Source organism: Natrix helvetica (genome assembly GCF_964273705.1).
Source record: "Natrix helvetica genome assembly, chromosome: 10".
NCBI classification, from domain to species: domain Eukaryota; kingdom Metazoa; phylum Chordata; class Lepidosauria; order Squamata; family Natricidae; genus Natrix; species Natrix helvetica.
This window is the reverse complement of record NC_138561.1, coordinates 21,405,055-21,420,863: the sequence shown is the minus strand read 5'-3', so window position 1 is coordinate 21,420,863 and position 15,809 is coordinate 21,405,055. Positions and strand designations below refer to the sequence as shown.

Sequence of the window (15,809 nt, the reverse complement as noted above, 5' to 3'; positions counted from 1 at the left end):
AAGATAGCAGCAAGGCAGAAAAAAAGCAAAAGAAAAGATAGAAAGAAAGGCAGGGAGGAAGGAGGGAGGGAGAGAGATGAAAGGGAAGGGGGAAGGGAGGGAGGGAGGAAGTAGGGAAAGGAGGGGGAGAGAGATGCAAGGTAGGAGGGTAGGTAGGAAGAAACCGAGGGGTGGGAGAGACAGAGAGATGAAAGAAAGAAAGGAAGGAAACAGAAAAGGAAAGGAAGGGAAGGAAAGGAAGAAAAAGAAAGTTTTCCGACAAGGAGAAGCAGCTACTCTTGGCCAGCCACCCAACTCCTCCGTCTCCGCCTCGTGGGCGCCCAAGAGTTCCCTCCACCCCCGGACGGGCAGTTCAACGACCGGGGCACGGCCAGGAAGACTCCCACCTGGCGGGAGAGAGTGACGCGCCCGCCCGCTGATTTCTCTGAAACGACTCCAGTGGTAAGAAACCCCTGGGCATGCTTCCCCTCCCATTGGCCAGCCTACCTCCCGCTCTAGCTTGCCATTGGCTGAACGACCTGTGGGGCCGACCCCCTCCGCTCGGACGGGGGTATAAAAACTACTCAAAGCGCGAGTTTTGGGCTAACTTTGCGGGCGGTGCGCTTATCTCGGGAGAGCTACTCACCTTGCTGCAGCCGGTGCAGTCCAGATGTGGAGCAGGTCAGCTGGAGGGGGGGGGGAGAGGACATCCATGGAGGAGGGTGGACATTAGGCAGGTCTTGCCAGCCTAGTAGCTTTCTTGGGTCTCCTGGAAGGAAGATAGGCTTCCAGATCCAGGGTTCTTAGCATCCAGAGAAGGTCCCCTTTCTCTCGGGCTTCTGGACATTCAGGACCTTGGACATCTTCTCTGCTGTTTTTGGACCGGACTTTTTCTTTTGATCCCATAGTTGCCATCTTTGCTTGATTTGGGTTGGTTCCTGCAGCTTTGAGCTTTCCCCCCACTCTGAAGTCGGATGAGCTGCCATCCCTTGGCATGGCCTTCTGAAAGGTCTCCATGGGCAGCTTTTTGTCCTGAAGTAGGGGCTTCAGAAAGAGAAATGAAGGCAAAAGAAGGAGGGAGAAGAGACGGAAGGGGAGGACACAGATGGCATGCCTTCCCATGGCAGAGAGACCAAACGATGGTGCAATCAGCATCTGTCTTGAACAAGGTTTCTCAACCCAACCACTTTCCGATGTGTGGATTTCAACTCCCAGAATTCCCCGGCTGGGGCGTTCTGGGAGTTGAAGTCCACATATCGGAAAGTGGTTGAGGTTGAAGAACGCTGACCTAGAAGCCAGTTGGGACATTTCTGCTGTGATCTTCTTCCTAGTCCTGAAGAACATAGAAGCTGCTGTTCTCCTGGATTTATGCATCCTGCACAGGGACTGACTTCTGAATTAGCTTGCAGGGAGAGGTCTTCCTGTAGACTTGTTCATTGGACTGTGGTTGCTATTTTTTGACAGCCTTCAAAAGGAAATTGTGGCCGGGGCTTTAAAGAAGGGTGCTGCACCAGCTTGAGAAGCCCAAATTAGAAATCACCTCCTAACACTGAAATTTAGAATGCAAAATTCTAACCAAGAATTTGCAGTGAGATATTCTAGATCGCTGTTTAAACGTGGTTTGTGTGACCCGTACCCACACTTTAATTCCGGTTCTCTAAGGCTCAAGACATTCTAACTTAAGACACACGTTTTGCTTCTTGGGTTGCAGTGTTTTCTTTAAAACAACAACATGAAAGGAATCTTTGAAACAGTCCTATGATTCTATGATTATTGAGATGTTGCTCAGAAGCTGTTCTTCAGATAAGTACACTTTTCTTGAGAAAAGAACAACAAAGAGGATTAGGGGACTGGAGATTAAAATATATGAAGAACGGTTGCAGGAATCTGATATGTCTAGTCTAGTGAAAAGAAGGACTAGAGGAGGCATGATAGCAGAGTTCCAATATCTCAGGGGTTGCCACAAAGAAGAGGGAGTCAAGCTATTCTCCAAAGCACCCAAGGGCAGGACAAGAAGCAATGGGTGGAAACTAATCAAGGAGAGAAGCAACCTAGAACTTAGGAGAAATTTCCCAACAGTGAGAACAATGAACCAGTGGAATGGCTTCCCTCCAGGAGTTGTAAATGTTCCAACACTGGGAGTTTTTAAGAAGAGATTGGGCAACTATTTGTCTGAAATGGTGCAGGGTCTCTTGCTTTAGCAGGGCGTTGGACTAGAAGACCTCCAGAGTCCCTTCCAGCTCTGTTATTCTGTTAAAATATCTCTTCATTACAGAACATCTGCTTAGCTCTTTTCTCATTGGAGTTTGGGACTAGCAATAACATAGGTGCACAGAGGGCATTGACGTGTGAATAACAACTGTTGGACAGTTGACCTGTTCTCAGTAGGGATGGTTACAGTTTAGGAAATGGGTGCAGAAGCCCCAGCTTTTCACCTATTTTAACAAAGCAACAAGAATCACAAAACATGAAGCTTTAGTCTTCATGTTCTAGCTTATCCACCATGGACATAAAGAATATTTCCATTTGTATTAAGAGAGAGAGGGGAATCTGATTTTTACAACATTTTGAGGAAGCTCCTTTTCAGGGAAAATTGTTAATAGTTCTTGATTAAAGATAGCTTGGGCAATCCCCCCCGCCCCCCGCAGTCAGCTGATACATTTTCTCACCCAGTTTTACACTTGTTTGTGAAGAGACTTCCTTAAAATGCAGTTGAAATTGCCTCTCTTGTGCAGTTTTGGGGGTTCCATTTTTTTTCTCAGTTGTGGTGTATCTTTGTCTCCTGCCTTCAATGAAACTTCTAGTGACTGATTTTAAGAAAAATCATGGCACTTGAAAACGCTTAGATAGAGTTTTATCTTGTGTTGGTCTTTCCCTAATATTGATATAAGCAATTTGAGAATTTTCACTCAAAACTCCACAAGGACATAAGTCTCCACATGTTATAAAATATTGTTCCTATTTTGGATCTCTTGTTGACCCTCAAGTCAAACCTGTCTCCTCATGTTCTCCTGGACATGTCCATTACATATTTTTATTTGTCAGATGTGTTTGTTATCCATTTTGCTTTGAAGCAATAATGCAAAAATACAGGAATTGTTATGACTGGCATCAGGAACAATTTTTCCCCCTCGTCGTCGTCCCCAAAATCCAAGTTCTAACTATGATTGACTCTGCAGATCAGTTTCAGAATGAGCCAACATTGACTTAAGTGTTGTTATCTAGCTAGCTTTGAAGGCACATCAACATCTGCTAATATAAAAGATGTTTGAGCTGAATTCATGACTTTTGGTACAAAAGCATTTCATAAGGCCAGTCTATCTGCCCCAAGCACTCTGTGGTTTACATTATATTACAACCACCAGACTTTTTCTTATTATTTTCTAGATCTGAATCTACTACACAAATGCACATCTTGCTTCTTGAGGTCCTCCCTGCTGACACCTGTCAGTTCAATTTCATAGAGGGTTAAAAATGGGGCACAGGATCAAAGCAGGGTTTCTCAACCTTGGCAACTCTAGGGTGGGTGGACCTCAACTCCCAGAATTCCTCAGTCAGACATGGATGAGAAACACCAGATTAGAGATGGAATTTTTGACAATATTGACAAAAAACTTTGCTGGAGTTCCACAAGTGTTGAAGAAAACCGTTGACATGTTCTCCTTACAGGGTGTGTGACCGTAACGGTGGAAGGCGGCTTAGACAATGGCTGATTGAACAAATTGACAGTGGACAGTATCCTGGTTTGATCTGGGAGAATGAGGAGAAAACCATGTTTCGTATCCCGTGGAAACATGCGGGAAAACAGGATTATAACCAAGAGGTGGATGCATCGATTTTCAAGGTATTAAAAGCCATCTTTTGATGGCAACCACAGACATTCCTTGATTGGGTTGTTGGTAGTTTGGCCTAAGTCTCGAATACAAAGTTGTCTATCCCCTTTTTTGAATTTTGCTAAACTCAATCCCATCCATTTCATGTATTTATTTACCACATCAAATACATAAATAGATTTGTATGCCAATCATCTTGCTAGCCAAATCATGGTGTCCAACTTAGATTTCTTTTAGAAGGGCTCTTCTCCTCACCTCCATCCTGTAAAAACTGGTTCCTACTTTGGAACAACTTTTGTTTAGGTGATTATCTAGAACTTGTTTTGAATTGCCCATCAAGTTGGATGATGGTTAAATAGATGAGATGCCAATTTCTCACTCCCACCCTCACCTAGGAGATATTTTCATTTATTTTGTCACTAAGTATTGCCATGTTGAGGGATGCGGTGGCTTAGTGGCTAAGACACTGAGCTTGTTGATCAGAAAGGTCAGCAGTTCAGCGGTTCGAATTCCTAGCGCCATATAACAGAGTGAGCTCCTGTTACTTGTCCCAGTTTCTGCCAACCTAGCAGTTCAAACTAATGTAAAAATGCAAGTAGAAAAATAGGGATCACCTTTGGTGGGAAGGGAACAGCGTTCGGTGCACCTTTGGCATTTAGTCATGCCGGCTACATGACCACAGAGACGTCTTCAGACAGTGCTGGCTCTTTGGCTTTGAAACGGAGATGAGCACCGGCCCCTAGAGTTGGGAACGACTAGCACCTATGGGCAAGGGGAACCTTTACTTTTACCTTTAAGTATTGTCATAGTGCTGAATTGGAGAGCTGGGTAATTTAGATTGTAGGGCTTGCAGTAATCAGGGAAAAAGCAGCTGAACACACACCTTGGTTCTCTGTAGAAATTATATTTTAAAGGGGGTACCTGCATGCCTTGTGTTTAGTTTCAATGTGACACTAGTGCTGACATTGAGGTTCATAAAACGTAGGAGAAACCCAAGAATAAGAACGAGAAATGATCTCCACAGGATCAATGTCCCATGTCTTCCTTATTTTTTATTTAATTTTTTGATTTGCATCCCACTTTTATTATTTTTATTTCTTTGCACCCTGTCTTTATTATTTATACAAATAACTCAAGGCAGTGAACACACCTAAAACTTCTTCCTCTTCCTATTTCCCCCACACCCCAGCCCTGTGAGGTCTGAGGGAGGGGGGTCTGGCCCAAAATTGCACGTACATTTAAGTGCTTTTGCACCACCAGAGAGATGTTCCTTGTACACCTGGCCAAATAAAATATAACATAAACTTGCCCAGCGGATTTTCATGGCTAGGATGGGACTTGAACTCACAATCCCTCACTTTCTAGCCTGATGCCTTAACCAAGCTGACTCTCCTTTATCCCTTTCTTGGGAATCTTTGTCCCTTGCTTGGGAGCCCCTTTCTCTCCTCTGTGTCCCTGATCTCCTTTGTCCCTTTCTTGGGGATCTTTGCCCCTTTCTTAGAATCAGGATCTCAAGCAGTTGAGTCCTTCCTTGTAAGAACTCTTCCTCTCCTCCCTTGTAGGCTTGGGCGGTATTCAAAGGCAAGTACAAAGAAGGCGAGAAGGCCGAGCCGGCCACATGGAAAACCAGGCTCCGTTGTGCCTTAAACAAAAGCCCCGACTTTGAAGAGGTGACGGAGAGGTCACAGCTGGACATTTCTGAGCCCTACAAGGTTTACCGCATTGTTCCAGAGGAAGAACAGAAATGTAAGTGGGGCCTGGCCGCACAGCTTTGCATCTGCTCGCTGCAACTGTGCCTGGTTGTAGAGACGGTGGGCGTAGTTTTTAATTGGCTTCTCTTCAAAAACCAAAACCTTTCCCAGGATAAGTTGCACATATTCTAAAAAACTTTAGAGCTGCAGAGGTTGAGAAATTATTCGAATGGTTTCTCTCCAAATTATCGGAGGGAAGAGAAGTAGATCTTCCCTTGCTTAGGAAGAGCTAAACACTGGGGCATTTAAAATAAATGGCTCCCTGAAAAAAAAATAGCATGATTGCAGGTAGTCCTTGAGTTAAAATAGCAATAGCACTTATACACTGCTTAACAGTGCTTTACAGCTCGCTCTAAGTGGTTGACAAAGTCAGCATATTGCTCCCAACAATCTGGGCCCTCATTTTACCAACCTTAGAAGGATGGAAGGATGGACAATCTTGAGTTGGTCAGGATCGAACTCCTGGCATTGAGCAGAGTCAGCCTGCAATGCTGCATTCGAACCACCACACCGGCCCCAAACAACAACCATTACTAACATTTGTTTAGAAACTGTTTGAAGTTATAGTGGCACTGAAAAAGTGACAGGACTAGTTTTGGGGCTATCTCCAGGCCATGCTTAAGACACATATGGAAGTGGCATCAAGCAAATTACTGCCCTTTCCAGCCAGATGTTAGGACTTCAACTCCCAGAATTCTCCAGCTGGAAAACGACAATACAAACAAAAGCAAAACCATTTAAAGTTTTGATCTTGCACGTCTGGTGCATATTTTTGAGAAAGCATCTCAAGCAGCTTGCTATGCCCCAGCCGTCTCTATTATTACGCCATGCCCTTTTCTTGAAATCGGTGGGAGGGTTTGCTCCCCCTTTAATAGAGCACTTCTGCGCCCCCCTTCCAAAACTCCATTTTCCGGGATTGCGAGAATGGGCAAAAATACAACTCTGGGTCAGCTCTTTTGTCGCAGCTCAATGTTGTGGTTACAGAACACCATGTCTGACTTTACCGGAGCTGTACGGCCTGCATTATTTTTAGCTGTGGTTCTTCTGGTGTGGTGTCTTTTCAACCATGCAAAACTGAATTTCAAGAAATCTGTCTCTGCAATGGGCCTTCTGCTGTTGATTGCATGCACTCTTTTGTCTGTGAAGCAACCCAAAATGCTGTTTTCTCACTCCCTTTGCATGATGTGTCGAAGGTGTCAAGGTGAGGGTCTCTGCGGCGAACCCCACAATGCTTGGTTCCCTGCGATCAAAACACAATTTGTTTTCTCTTTGGTTTGCATTTAAAAACTAATAGGAAAGTGAGTTTGTCATCCACCCCCCCCCCCCCAAAGAGTTTCTCTAAAGGCCACTTTATTTAGATTTTAAAACATGTTCAAAATATCACTCTGTTTTTCTGCGCTTGATTTAATGGGAAGAAAATCCTTGTTGGGTTTGGAGTTCTGAATATTTTGCATTTCTCCCCCATCTCAAGTGCCAAATCCACAGATTTGGAATTGTCCCAAAGGCGCTTTTTCAAAAGACAGCTGGACTTTTTTTTCTCTTGAAGATGTTTTGCTTCTCCTCCAAGAAACATCTTTATTCTGACTGAATGTTGGGGATGAAGATGTTTTAACTGCTTAACTGAAGATGCTTTGACTCAGGGACCTCCAAACTTGGCAACTTTAAGACTTGTGGACTTCAACTCAGGTCCACAAGTCTTAAAGCTGTCAAGTTTGGAGACCCCTGCTTTAACTGAAGATGTTTCTTGTATGAGAGGCAAAATGCCTTCAAGAAAAAACAAAGTCCAGTTGCCTTTTGAAAAAGCACCATCAGACAAATGGGCATCCAGTCTGCTCTTAAGAACCTCCAGCAATGGAGCACCCATAACTTCTGGAGGCAAACTGTTCCACTGGTTTAATTGTTCCCACTTGCTTCTCTCCTTGATTCGTTTCTATCCGTTGCTTTTTGTCCTACCTTTGCAGGGGCTTTGCAGAGTAGTTTGACTGCTTTTCTTTGTGGCAGCCCCTGAAATATTGAAACACTGCTATCATGCCACCCCTAGTCCTCCTTTTCACGAGACTAGACATACAGGTTTTAGAATCATTTTTTCTTCTTGCTTTTCTGTACTTCTTCTGTTGATCTCCTTGTATAAAGACCCACTGAATCTCTTGTGGAATGACGTCCTTGTAGAGTGTGCAGTTGGACTCAAAGGCTTTTTACTTCCAGGCAAACTGGGAATGGGGACCAAATGCACCTTGAATGAGATCACAGATATGGGCTGCAATCCTTCCTCCATAGAAGACTTAATGAAAGAGGTAACTAACTTTGTTGCATGCCGGGCTAAAATATCATTTCTCTCTCTCTCTTTGGAGTTGTCTCTTCTGGCCAGAATTTCTCCATACAGTAAAGCAGTAGGGTCTCAACCTGTGATTTGCAGACCCCAGTGGGCTCATTACAAGGGGTCTGTGAATGCTTGAAAAAAAAACATTATGACTTAAATCTTGAGTTAAGTCTTGGTGGTCAATGGCCACAAAAGGAAGTCCATGGTGAGAAAAAGTTTATAGTAGAGTTGTAGTAGAATAAATAAACCCTAGTCCAATAAAATGGGTGTAGGATGGAAGAAATTGGTAAAACCCTTTCCCAAGACTTGGCCCTTCCACCGATGATGGGTGCCATTCATCCATTAGGGTGCAACCATTCTTCTCTAAGTGGATTCAGTGGTGTCTGGAGGGCGTGGATAAAAAAGCCAACCTGAATCTTTTCATGTACATTAAACACACAACTGGTATGTTGTGCAAATTGTGATTGCACTGCCATGGCCACCATTTTGGTTTTTCTAATCCCACCAGGGTGGCTCAGTGGCTAAGATGCTGAGCTTTTCGATCAGAAAGGCCGGCAGTTCAGCAGTTTGAATCCCTACTGCCGCATAATGGCGTGAGCTCCTATCACTTGTCCCAGCTTCTGCCAACCTAGCAGTTCGAAAGCATGTAAAAATGCAAGTAGAAAAATAGGGACCCCCTTTGGTGGGAAGGTAACAGCGTTCCTTGCGCCTTCGGCGTTTAGTCATGCCGGCCACATGACCCCGGAGATGTCTTCAGACACTGCTTGCTTTTTGGCTTTGAATCAGAGATGACCACTGCCCCCTAGAGTCGGGAGCGACTAGCACCTATGTGCAAGGGGAACCTTTATCTTTAATCCCACCCAACTGACAACCCCTGAGTGTTAATTGCTGGGTACATTGGAGGCAATTGAATCTGTTATGGGAAGGGTACCTCCAGCCTTCCTTTCAGCTCCTACTGCCCTCTAAGTACAATTCAGGAAGACAAATGTGTCGGTGACAATATGGAAGAAAGGTCATGGACAATAATAATAATAATGGGCCACTCTATATGGCATTCAGAGATGGCCAATCTCAGAATGGTTCATGGCAAGATAAACTGCTTTCGGGAGGCAGTCCTGTTTGCTTGGTCATCTCAAAGGTTCCATGTCTCCTTCTCCATAAACCCCACAGACTCCTTCAACTGTAGAGGAATACCTTGGCACAATCAAAAGGAGTCCTTCACCACCACAGGACAGCAGCCGAAACCCACCTATCCCAGACTGGTGGATTCATCAGTCAAATCCTGGTAAGGATATCTGTAGCTCAGGCTTGATTTGTGGGGTTCTTGGTCCTCTCTGAGCCTGGCTGATTGTTAGTTTGCAGATGTTTCATTATTCGACTAGATAACGTGATACAATGAGCATCATTTTCACACTGATGAGGCTGGTCAATGAAACATCTGTAAGCAAACAAGCAACCTCAGACAGAAGTCATTTTTTACCATAGGCATCCATTGATTGGGAGAAGGAGACAGCAGGTAATGTCACTCTTGTCATAAGATAAGATAAGTGTGAATATAATCTTGACAATTCCATCAAGATACTACAGAAAGTATATAAACTGGAGTTTGATTTGTCAAATTATCCAGACGTATTCATATTATACCAAACACGATGTGGAAAGATTAATGATGGGCAGAGACTCTTTATTGTGATGCTGATAAAATACTTGTCAAACGTCTGGCAGCCAGCTGCACCCAACAAGATTCTCACAGAGGCTTCTTTAATCTCCTTGTTGAAAGAGAACAAACACCATAATGTTACATACACCTCAATGACTAAATAACTTTTAAGACTTTACTTACTGTATGTCTGGATTTGCTAGGTAAGAGTTATTTTCATCCTCAAGATAAGCACTCTCTGTTGAACAGGAGATGTGGTGAATGGTTTGCTGGATAAAAAATGGAATCTCTATTCCATTCCAATCTGGACCTATCCTGCTTTCCAAACTCATTCCTTTCTCCTAGGAACAGAGAATGCAATTATGTTAGTACTTGTTTTTGGAATAAATAAACGAGGCCATTGTGTTTACAGTATAAACTGCCCAGGTCATTGGGTTAATTGAGTAGCAGTGGGGCTTTCGCTTTGGGTGACAAAGGCCACTCTTTAGAGAAGGGAAGCCTCGATTTGGAGATTTCAAATGTATATTCTGCTTAGAAGAAAAATTTATAATAATTTCTTCCTTTCCCCCATAGCTTTATCCCTGGTGACTGGGTTTGCTGCATACGAGCCTCTTCTAGGTATGGTCTTTCAATCAGGATCCGGTGTGATTAGCTTAGACTTAGAATAACTTTATTTTCACTTCGGCAGACATTAAAATGAAATTTCGTTGCATCCAATGAAATATGATGCCACTCCACTTCCTTTTCAATTAGCTTCATCCCGCCCCCATGTCAAACAGCATAAGCATTATGCCTACCTTCAGGGAGAACATTGGAATTAAGAATGCCAATATTAATACCAATAATACTGTGGAATCAAGTACAAGACCTCAATACCAGTAATCAATTTACGTTTGAGGGCAGAACTTTGATATATTGAATCGAATCAGAATAGAGCTGGAAGGGACCTTGGAGGTCTTCCAGCCCAACCCCCTCCTCAAGCAGGAGACCCAAGACTATACCATCCCAGACAAGTGGCTGTCCAGTTTCTTCTTAGAAACCTTCAGTGATGGAGCACCTACAACGTCTGAAGGCAAAGCTGTTCCATGCTTAACTGTCCTCACAATTAGGAAGTTTCTCCTGAATTCCAGGTTGCTTCTCTCCTTGATTAGTTTCCACCTGTTGTCTCTTCTCCTGCCATCAGGTGCTTTGGAAAATGAGCTGACCCCGCCTCTTTTTCTTTGTGGCAGCCCCTCAAATATTAGAATACTGCTATCATGTCACCCCTTTTCTCTAGCTCATCCATGCCCAGTTTCTGCAATAGGATGACACTCACGCTCTCACTCACTCACTCACCACTCCTGTAGTTTGGTGGAGGCAACATATTTGATGTTGTCTTCTTCTTGACTTGCATCCTGGAATCCACACCATTGTCCCGTTTTTGAGTTGACCACATGCGTCCTACCCCTTTCAGTCATCCAAACGGACTACCTGCAGGCTCGCCTGTTGACTTCTACCTTTGTGTGACTTTCTAGCCTACTCCCAACTGGTGATCAACTTCTACTATGGAGGGAAGCTGGTGGGGAGCACCACCACCTCTCGCCCCGAAGGCTGCCGGATCTCCCTGGGAGAGGCGCCCTACTGCGTGGACAGCCTGGAGCACGTGCAGTTCCCATCTGCAGAGCTAATACCCAATGAGCGCCAGCGGCAGATCACCAGAAAGCTCTTTGGGCACCTTGAACGGGGTGTCCTCCTTCACTGCAACAGACAAGGCATCTTCATCAAGCGGCTGAGCCAGGGAAGGGTCTTCTGGAGCGGGAACACCATGGCCTGCAAGGAGAAACCCAACAAACTGGACCGGGATGAGGTGGTCAAAATCTTTGACACCAACTACTTCCTCAGAGGTCAGTGAGAACTTCCTTGGGTTTTGCCTAGGGAGACCAATCACCTAGGACAGGGGACTCCAACCTTGGCAACTTTAAGCCTGAAGGACATCAACTCCCAGTACTCTGCAGCCAGCTGGCTGGGGAATTCTGGGAGTGGAAGTCCTCCTCCAGGCTTAAAGTTGCCACGGTTGAAGACTGCTGATCTATGAGACTTGGTGGTGCAGTGGTTAGAGTGCAGTGCAGACTACTTTGGCTGACTCCCGGCTGCCTACAATTTGGCAGTTGGAATCTCAAAGAGGCTCATGATTGACTCAGCCTTCCATCCTTCCAAGGTGGGTAAGATGAGGACCCAGATTGTTGTGGGAAATAGGCTGATTCTGTAACCCACTTAGAGAGGGTAGTGAAGCAATGTAAAGCAGTATGTAAGTTAAGTGCTGTTTCTATTGCTATTCCTGGTTTCAGTGAGTTCAAGTTTGCTTTTTTCCCCTCCCCTTCTAGAGCTCCATCACTATTATGACAGTCAAGGACGCTTTCCAAACAGCAAAGTGATCCTGTGTTTTGGAGAAGAATTTCCCGATGCCGTCCCCTTACGTTGCAAGCTGATCTTGGTGGAGGTGAGCAGGACAACCGGTCAGGAATCGGTCAGTCACGGAACCAGCTCTGACTTGAGTTCCCAGGTCAAATTTCAGGACTTCCTAAGGTTCATTGCAGAGCTGGTCCTCCTTGATTGTGTTAGATCCACTTTTCTTTTTCAAAACAACCATATATGGTAGAGGACAATCAACCCATGGAACAGAAGTTGCCTTTGGAAGTTATGGGAGCTTCAACACTGGGGGCTTTCAAGAAGAGACTGGAGTGCCATCAGTCTGAAATGGTGCAGGGCCGTGATGGCGAGCCTATGGCACACATAGCCCTCTCTGTGGGCACGGGTACTGTCGTCAGCTTCTCTTCTGGTTTCTGGCCAGCTGGTCTTCGCAGGCACCGAAGCACTGGAAAGCGGCCTGAAAACAGTCTGAAAAATGGCCAAAAACCCAGGCCATTTTCAGGCCGTTTTTGCGCGCCAGACTTCGCAGGTATCAAAGCTCCAGAAAATGGCCTTAAAAATGGCTTAAAAACAGGCTGTTTGGGGGGCTTTTTCTGCCATTTTTGGGCTGTTTTGGGGGCCAGAAAAAGGCCTGGAAATGGCCGGGGAAAAAAAAAACTGAAAATGGCTTGAAAAACAGCCTGAAAATGATCCAAAAACAGACATGTGCTCACTGGCCAGCTGGTCTTCAGATTTTTGGTGTTCCGGCATGCACAAATGCATTCCGGGTTGGGCACTCGGTGCCGAAAAGGTTTGCCATGACTGGTGTAGGGTCTCTTGCTTGAGCAGGAGGTTGGACTTCCCCACTCTGTTAATCTGATAAGTGGGATCCATTCTATGACTGACACTCATGTTTGTGGATCTTATTTGATGTGAGTGATTTGGAGTGTCTTGTTTCCCACTCGGAGCCTCTGCTTCTTCTTCCTTGGCCTTCAAAAGTGCTTGTTAAAATCTCTCTGCTTTTGGATATCTTCGCTTGGCATGCATTTGCTGCTCTTCAGCATGGGTTTGCCATAGTAGCAATGAGGGGCCATGTCACAAATAGCAAAAACTGGGCTCCTCATATTTCTTGGGGCAGAACTGAAGTGTGCATCAAACGGAGATAGGTAACGTTGCCTCTCAAGTTGAGGCAAACCCAACATAAGCTCAAAGAGCATGCAGTGAACCACAAAGAGGGTTATTAAAAATGTTGGCTTCCAGAATGGATGGTTGACAGAGAGCTGGCTTGGACCACCTGCCTGCACCAAATGAAGTCACCTCAAATCTACAAGCTTGGCCAGGCAGCTCCTGATACTTCTTGGCAACTCGGCTTGTCTCCTTGTTGAACATAGTTGCCAAAAATCTATCTGGTTTGGGCTGGTTTAGTGCAGGGAATTAAAGAGGGCATATCTTAGGGTCATCCACAGAAGGGCCCTATAAGTCAAGAAAGTGGCCCTGACTGTGAGCTCAAAGCTTTCTGTGAGCTTTCTACATGTCTACATGCATGAGCCTATTTATATGACTTCCATCGCACTCCTCTGCTAATCCTGAACTCTCAAGGTGACTCAATGAACTCAATGATCCACACAAGGTGGAGTGCAAGGAACGCAGTGCAAAGACACAACAGGATTAACGAACAATTGAAGACTTGGCAACAGAGAAGCGTCTTATAAATGTCCCCAGGAAGCTCAATGCAATTTGGGAGAAAGAGCGTCCCCCCAGTTTAGGAGCAAGGGAGGGGAGTTGGCAGAGAAGCGAGCCCTTGGCATGAAAGGGCATCTTCTGGAGGGTCTTCCTCCAAGCCTTAATGCCCAAGAGAGGGGCCTGCTGAAGATGTGCTAAGGATTCATGATGTACTCAACCATATTCTCTTAAATATGCCACAGCTGGATGGAGGCATGCACAGGCTGAGGGCAATGCATGGTTTTTCTCATCACAAAGGCTATGTTCATGTTTGAACGAAACCAGAGAAACCACACGAGAGCTCAACACAATGTCTGAACCAGAGAAGTCTCTCCTTGCCGGAGCAACTCAGCTGGCTGGGCTGAGTAGAGCAAAGGAAGCGACAGGCGTCATGGCTGCTGCCTGCAGAGCTCTTTGGCTTAGCTAACAGGTGATCCGTTGCATTGACTCCCCTGTGCTGTGCAGAGACCAGAAAGCTGTTAATCAGGAAATCCTCCTTCACCGTCAGGCTCAAGAACCAAGCTCAGCAAGTGAAGTTCCTTCACAATCATTTCCTTCATTCTTCTCTCACCTACAGACAGAATCTTGCCTCTCTTTGCTCAGTTTCCATCCGTTGCTTCTTGTCCTGCCTTCTGGTGCTTTGGAGAATAGGTTGACCTCTTCTTCTTTGTGGCAGCCCCTCACGGAACTCAAACAAATATTACTACAGATAGACTCTAGGAAAACTAGGGAGGAATTACTGTATTTCTCAGAGTATAAGATGCACCTTTCCCCCCCCCCCCAAAAAAGAGGGTGAAAATCTGGGTGTGTCACTGAATACAGCATTTTTGGCCTCCCAAAATCCCACCCTGCGCATCCCGTTTTTCACAAAAATGGACGTGCAGAGGGTTTGGGAGGCCTGTAGAGTGCTCCTAGGGCTGGGGAGGGCAAAAACAAGTGAAAGCGGGCTCATTTTTCACAAAAACGGGGGTGTTTTTGCCCTCCCCAGCCCCCAGGAGCACTCTACAGGCTTCCCAAATTCTCTGCATGCCCCATTTTTCACAAAACACAGGGATTGCAGAGGGTTTGGGAGTCCTGCAGAGTGCTCCTGGGGTTGCGAAGGGCAAAAAGGTTTTTAAAAATTTACCTCTTCAAAATCTTGGTCCGTCTTATACTCCAGTGCGTCTTATAGTCGGAAAAATATGGTATCTGAACTCTCTTCCTGCTGCCCCAACTTTTCAAGCTCCGCTGCTTCTTTGCTCTATGAAAAGCCGCTTTCTGCTTTCCCACAACTCATTCCATCCCATCTCTCCTGAGAGATATGTTGGATATTGCACAGGGTATATGTCGGCACTTTGGGCTCCATGCAACAGCTACCAGACGCAGCTGCTCTTTTGATACTTCAGCCTTGCTTTTACCGCTTCTTCTTTACCGTTCCATTTACAATATCTCTCCTGCACTGCGGGGTCTTCCTACGGAGCCGATGACCCAACCCAAGGTTTCTCCTTGTCTCCTGAATGCAGATCGAGCAGCTGAGCACCCGGCAACTGGTGGAGGAAGCCCGTAAGAATGAAACCAGCACTGTGGGCCACCCAGCCGGAGAGGAGGTGCATTACGATCAGATGTACAGGAACTTCCAGGATTCTTGTGGGCCTCACCAAAGGCCCATTTTCAGAGAAAACCAGCAAATTACCGTTTGAGACTCCGGAGCAGACTAGTTCATCATTTTTTCAAGCTTTTTAAAAAAATTCTTCTTCCTCCCCACTCCATTTTACAGCTTAGATCTTCCCCAACTTCAGTTGAGTGTTTTTTTTAAAAAAAGGTTTTGTATGTAAATATATAACGGGGTTTAAATAATTCAATTCACTCTTTATTGCGGTAAACAGACCAGCACCAAAAAAAAAATATGTTAAAATAAAGCAGAAACAAACAGAACAAGGCACAGTAATGTGTTACAATTGATGGAGAAATTGTCACTGGGTGACCAAAGTCTGCCTAATTTTACAGAGGAGTCGTCCTCCTCCTCCTCCCCCTCCTCCTCCTCCTCCTCCTCCTCCTCCTCCTCCTCCTCCTCCTCCTCCTCCTCCTCCTCCTCTTTCTGCAAACCTTACTCAGTTCTAACACTGGTGATGTTCCCTTGTTGGGTGATGAAACATCTGCAAGAAAACCACCAAGCT

The 15,809-nt window shown here is 45.3% G+C and overlaps 1 protein-coding gene across 1 annotated transcript; it reads left to right on the top strand.

Moving 5' to 3' along the window:
• Positions 1 to 552: 552 nt before the first annotated feature.
• Positions 553 to 15,564, top strand: IRF8 (interferon regulatory factor 8). Its single transcript, XM_081963484.1, has 9 exons — positions 553 to 660; positions 3,649 to 3,823; positions 5,375 to 5,558; positions 7,769 to 7,857; positions 9,054 to 9,168; positions 10,117 to 10,161; positions 11,058 to 11,426; positions 11,907 to 12,022; positions 15,156 to 15,564. Exons 1-9 carry the CDS (start codon positions 650 to 652, stop codon positions 15,330 to 15,332), a joined length of 1,281 nt encoding a protein of 426 aa, XP_081819610.1. The 5' UTR covers positions 553 to 649; the 3' UTR covers positions 15,333 to 15,564.
• Positions 15,565 to 15,809: the final 245 nt, after the last annotated feature.

Bases quoted from the DNA above. Each gene is read 5' to 3' on its own strand.
- IRF8 (XM_081963484.1), top strand. The intron at 9,169-10,116 runs GTAAGGATATCT...TTTCCCCCATAG, and splicing joins GATTCATCAGTCAAATCCTG to CTTTATCCCTGGTGACTGGG. The intron at 11,427-11,906 runs GTCAGTGAGAAC...CTCCCCTTCTAG, and splicing joins CACCAACTACTTCCTCAGAG to AGCTCCATCACTATTATGAC.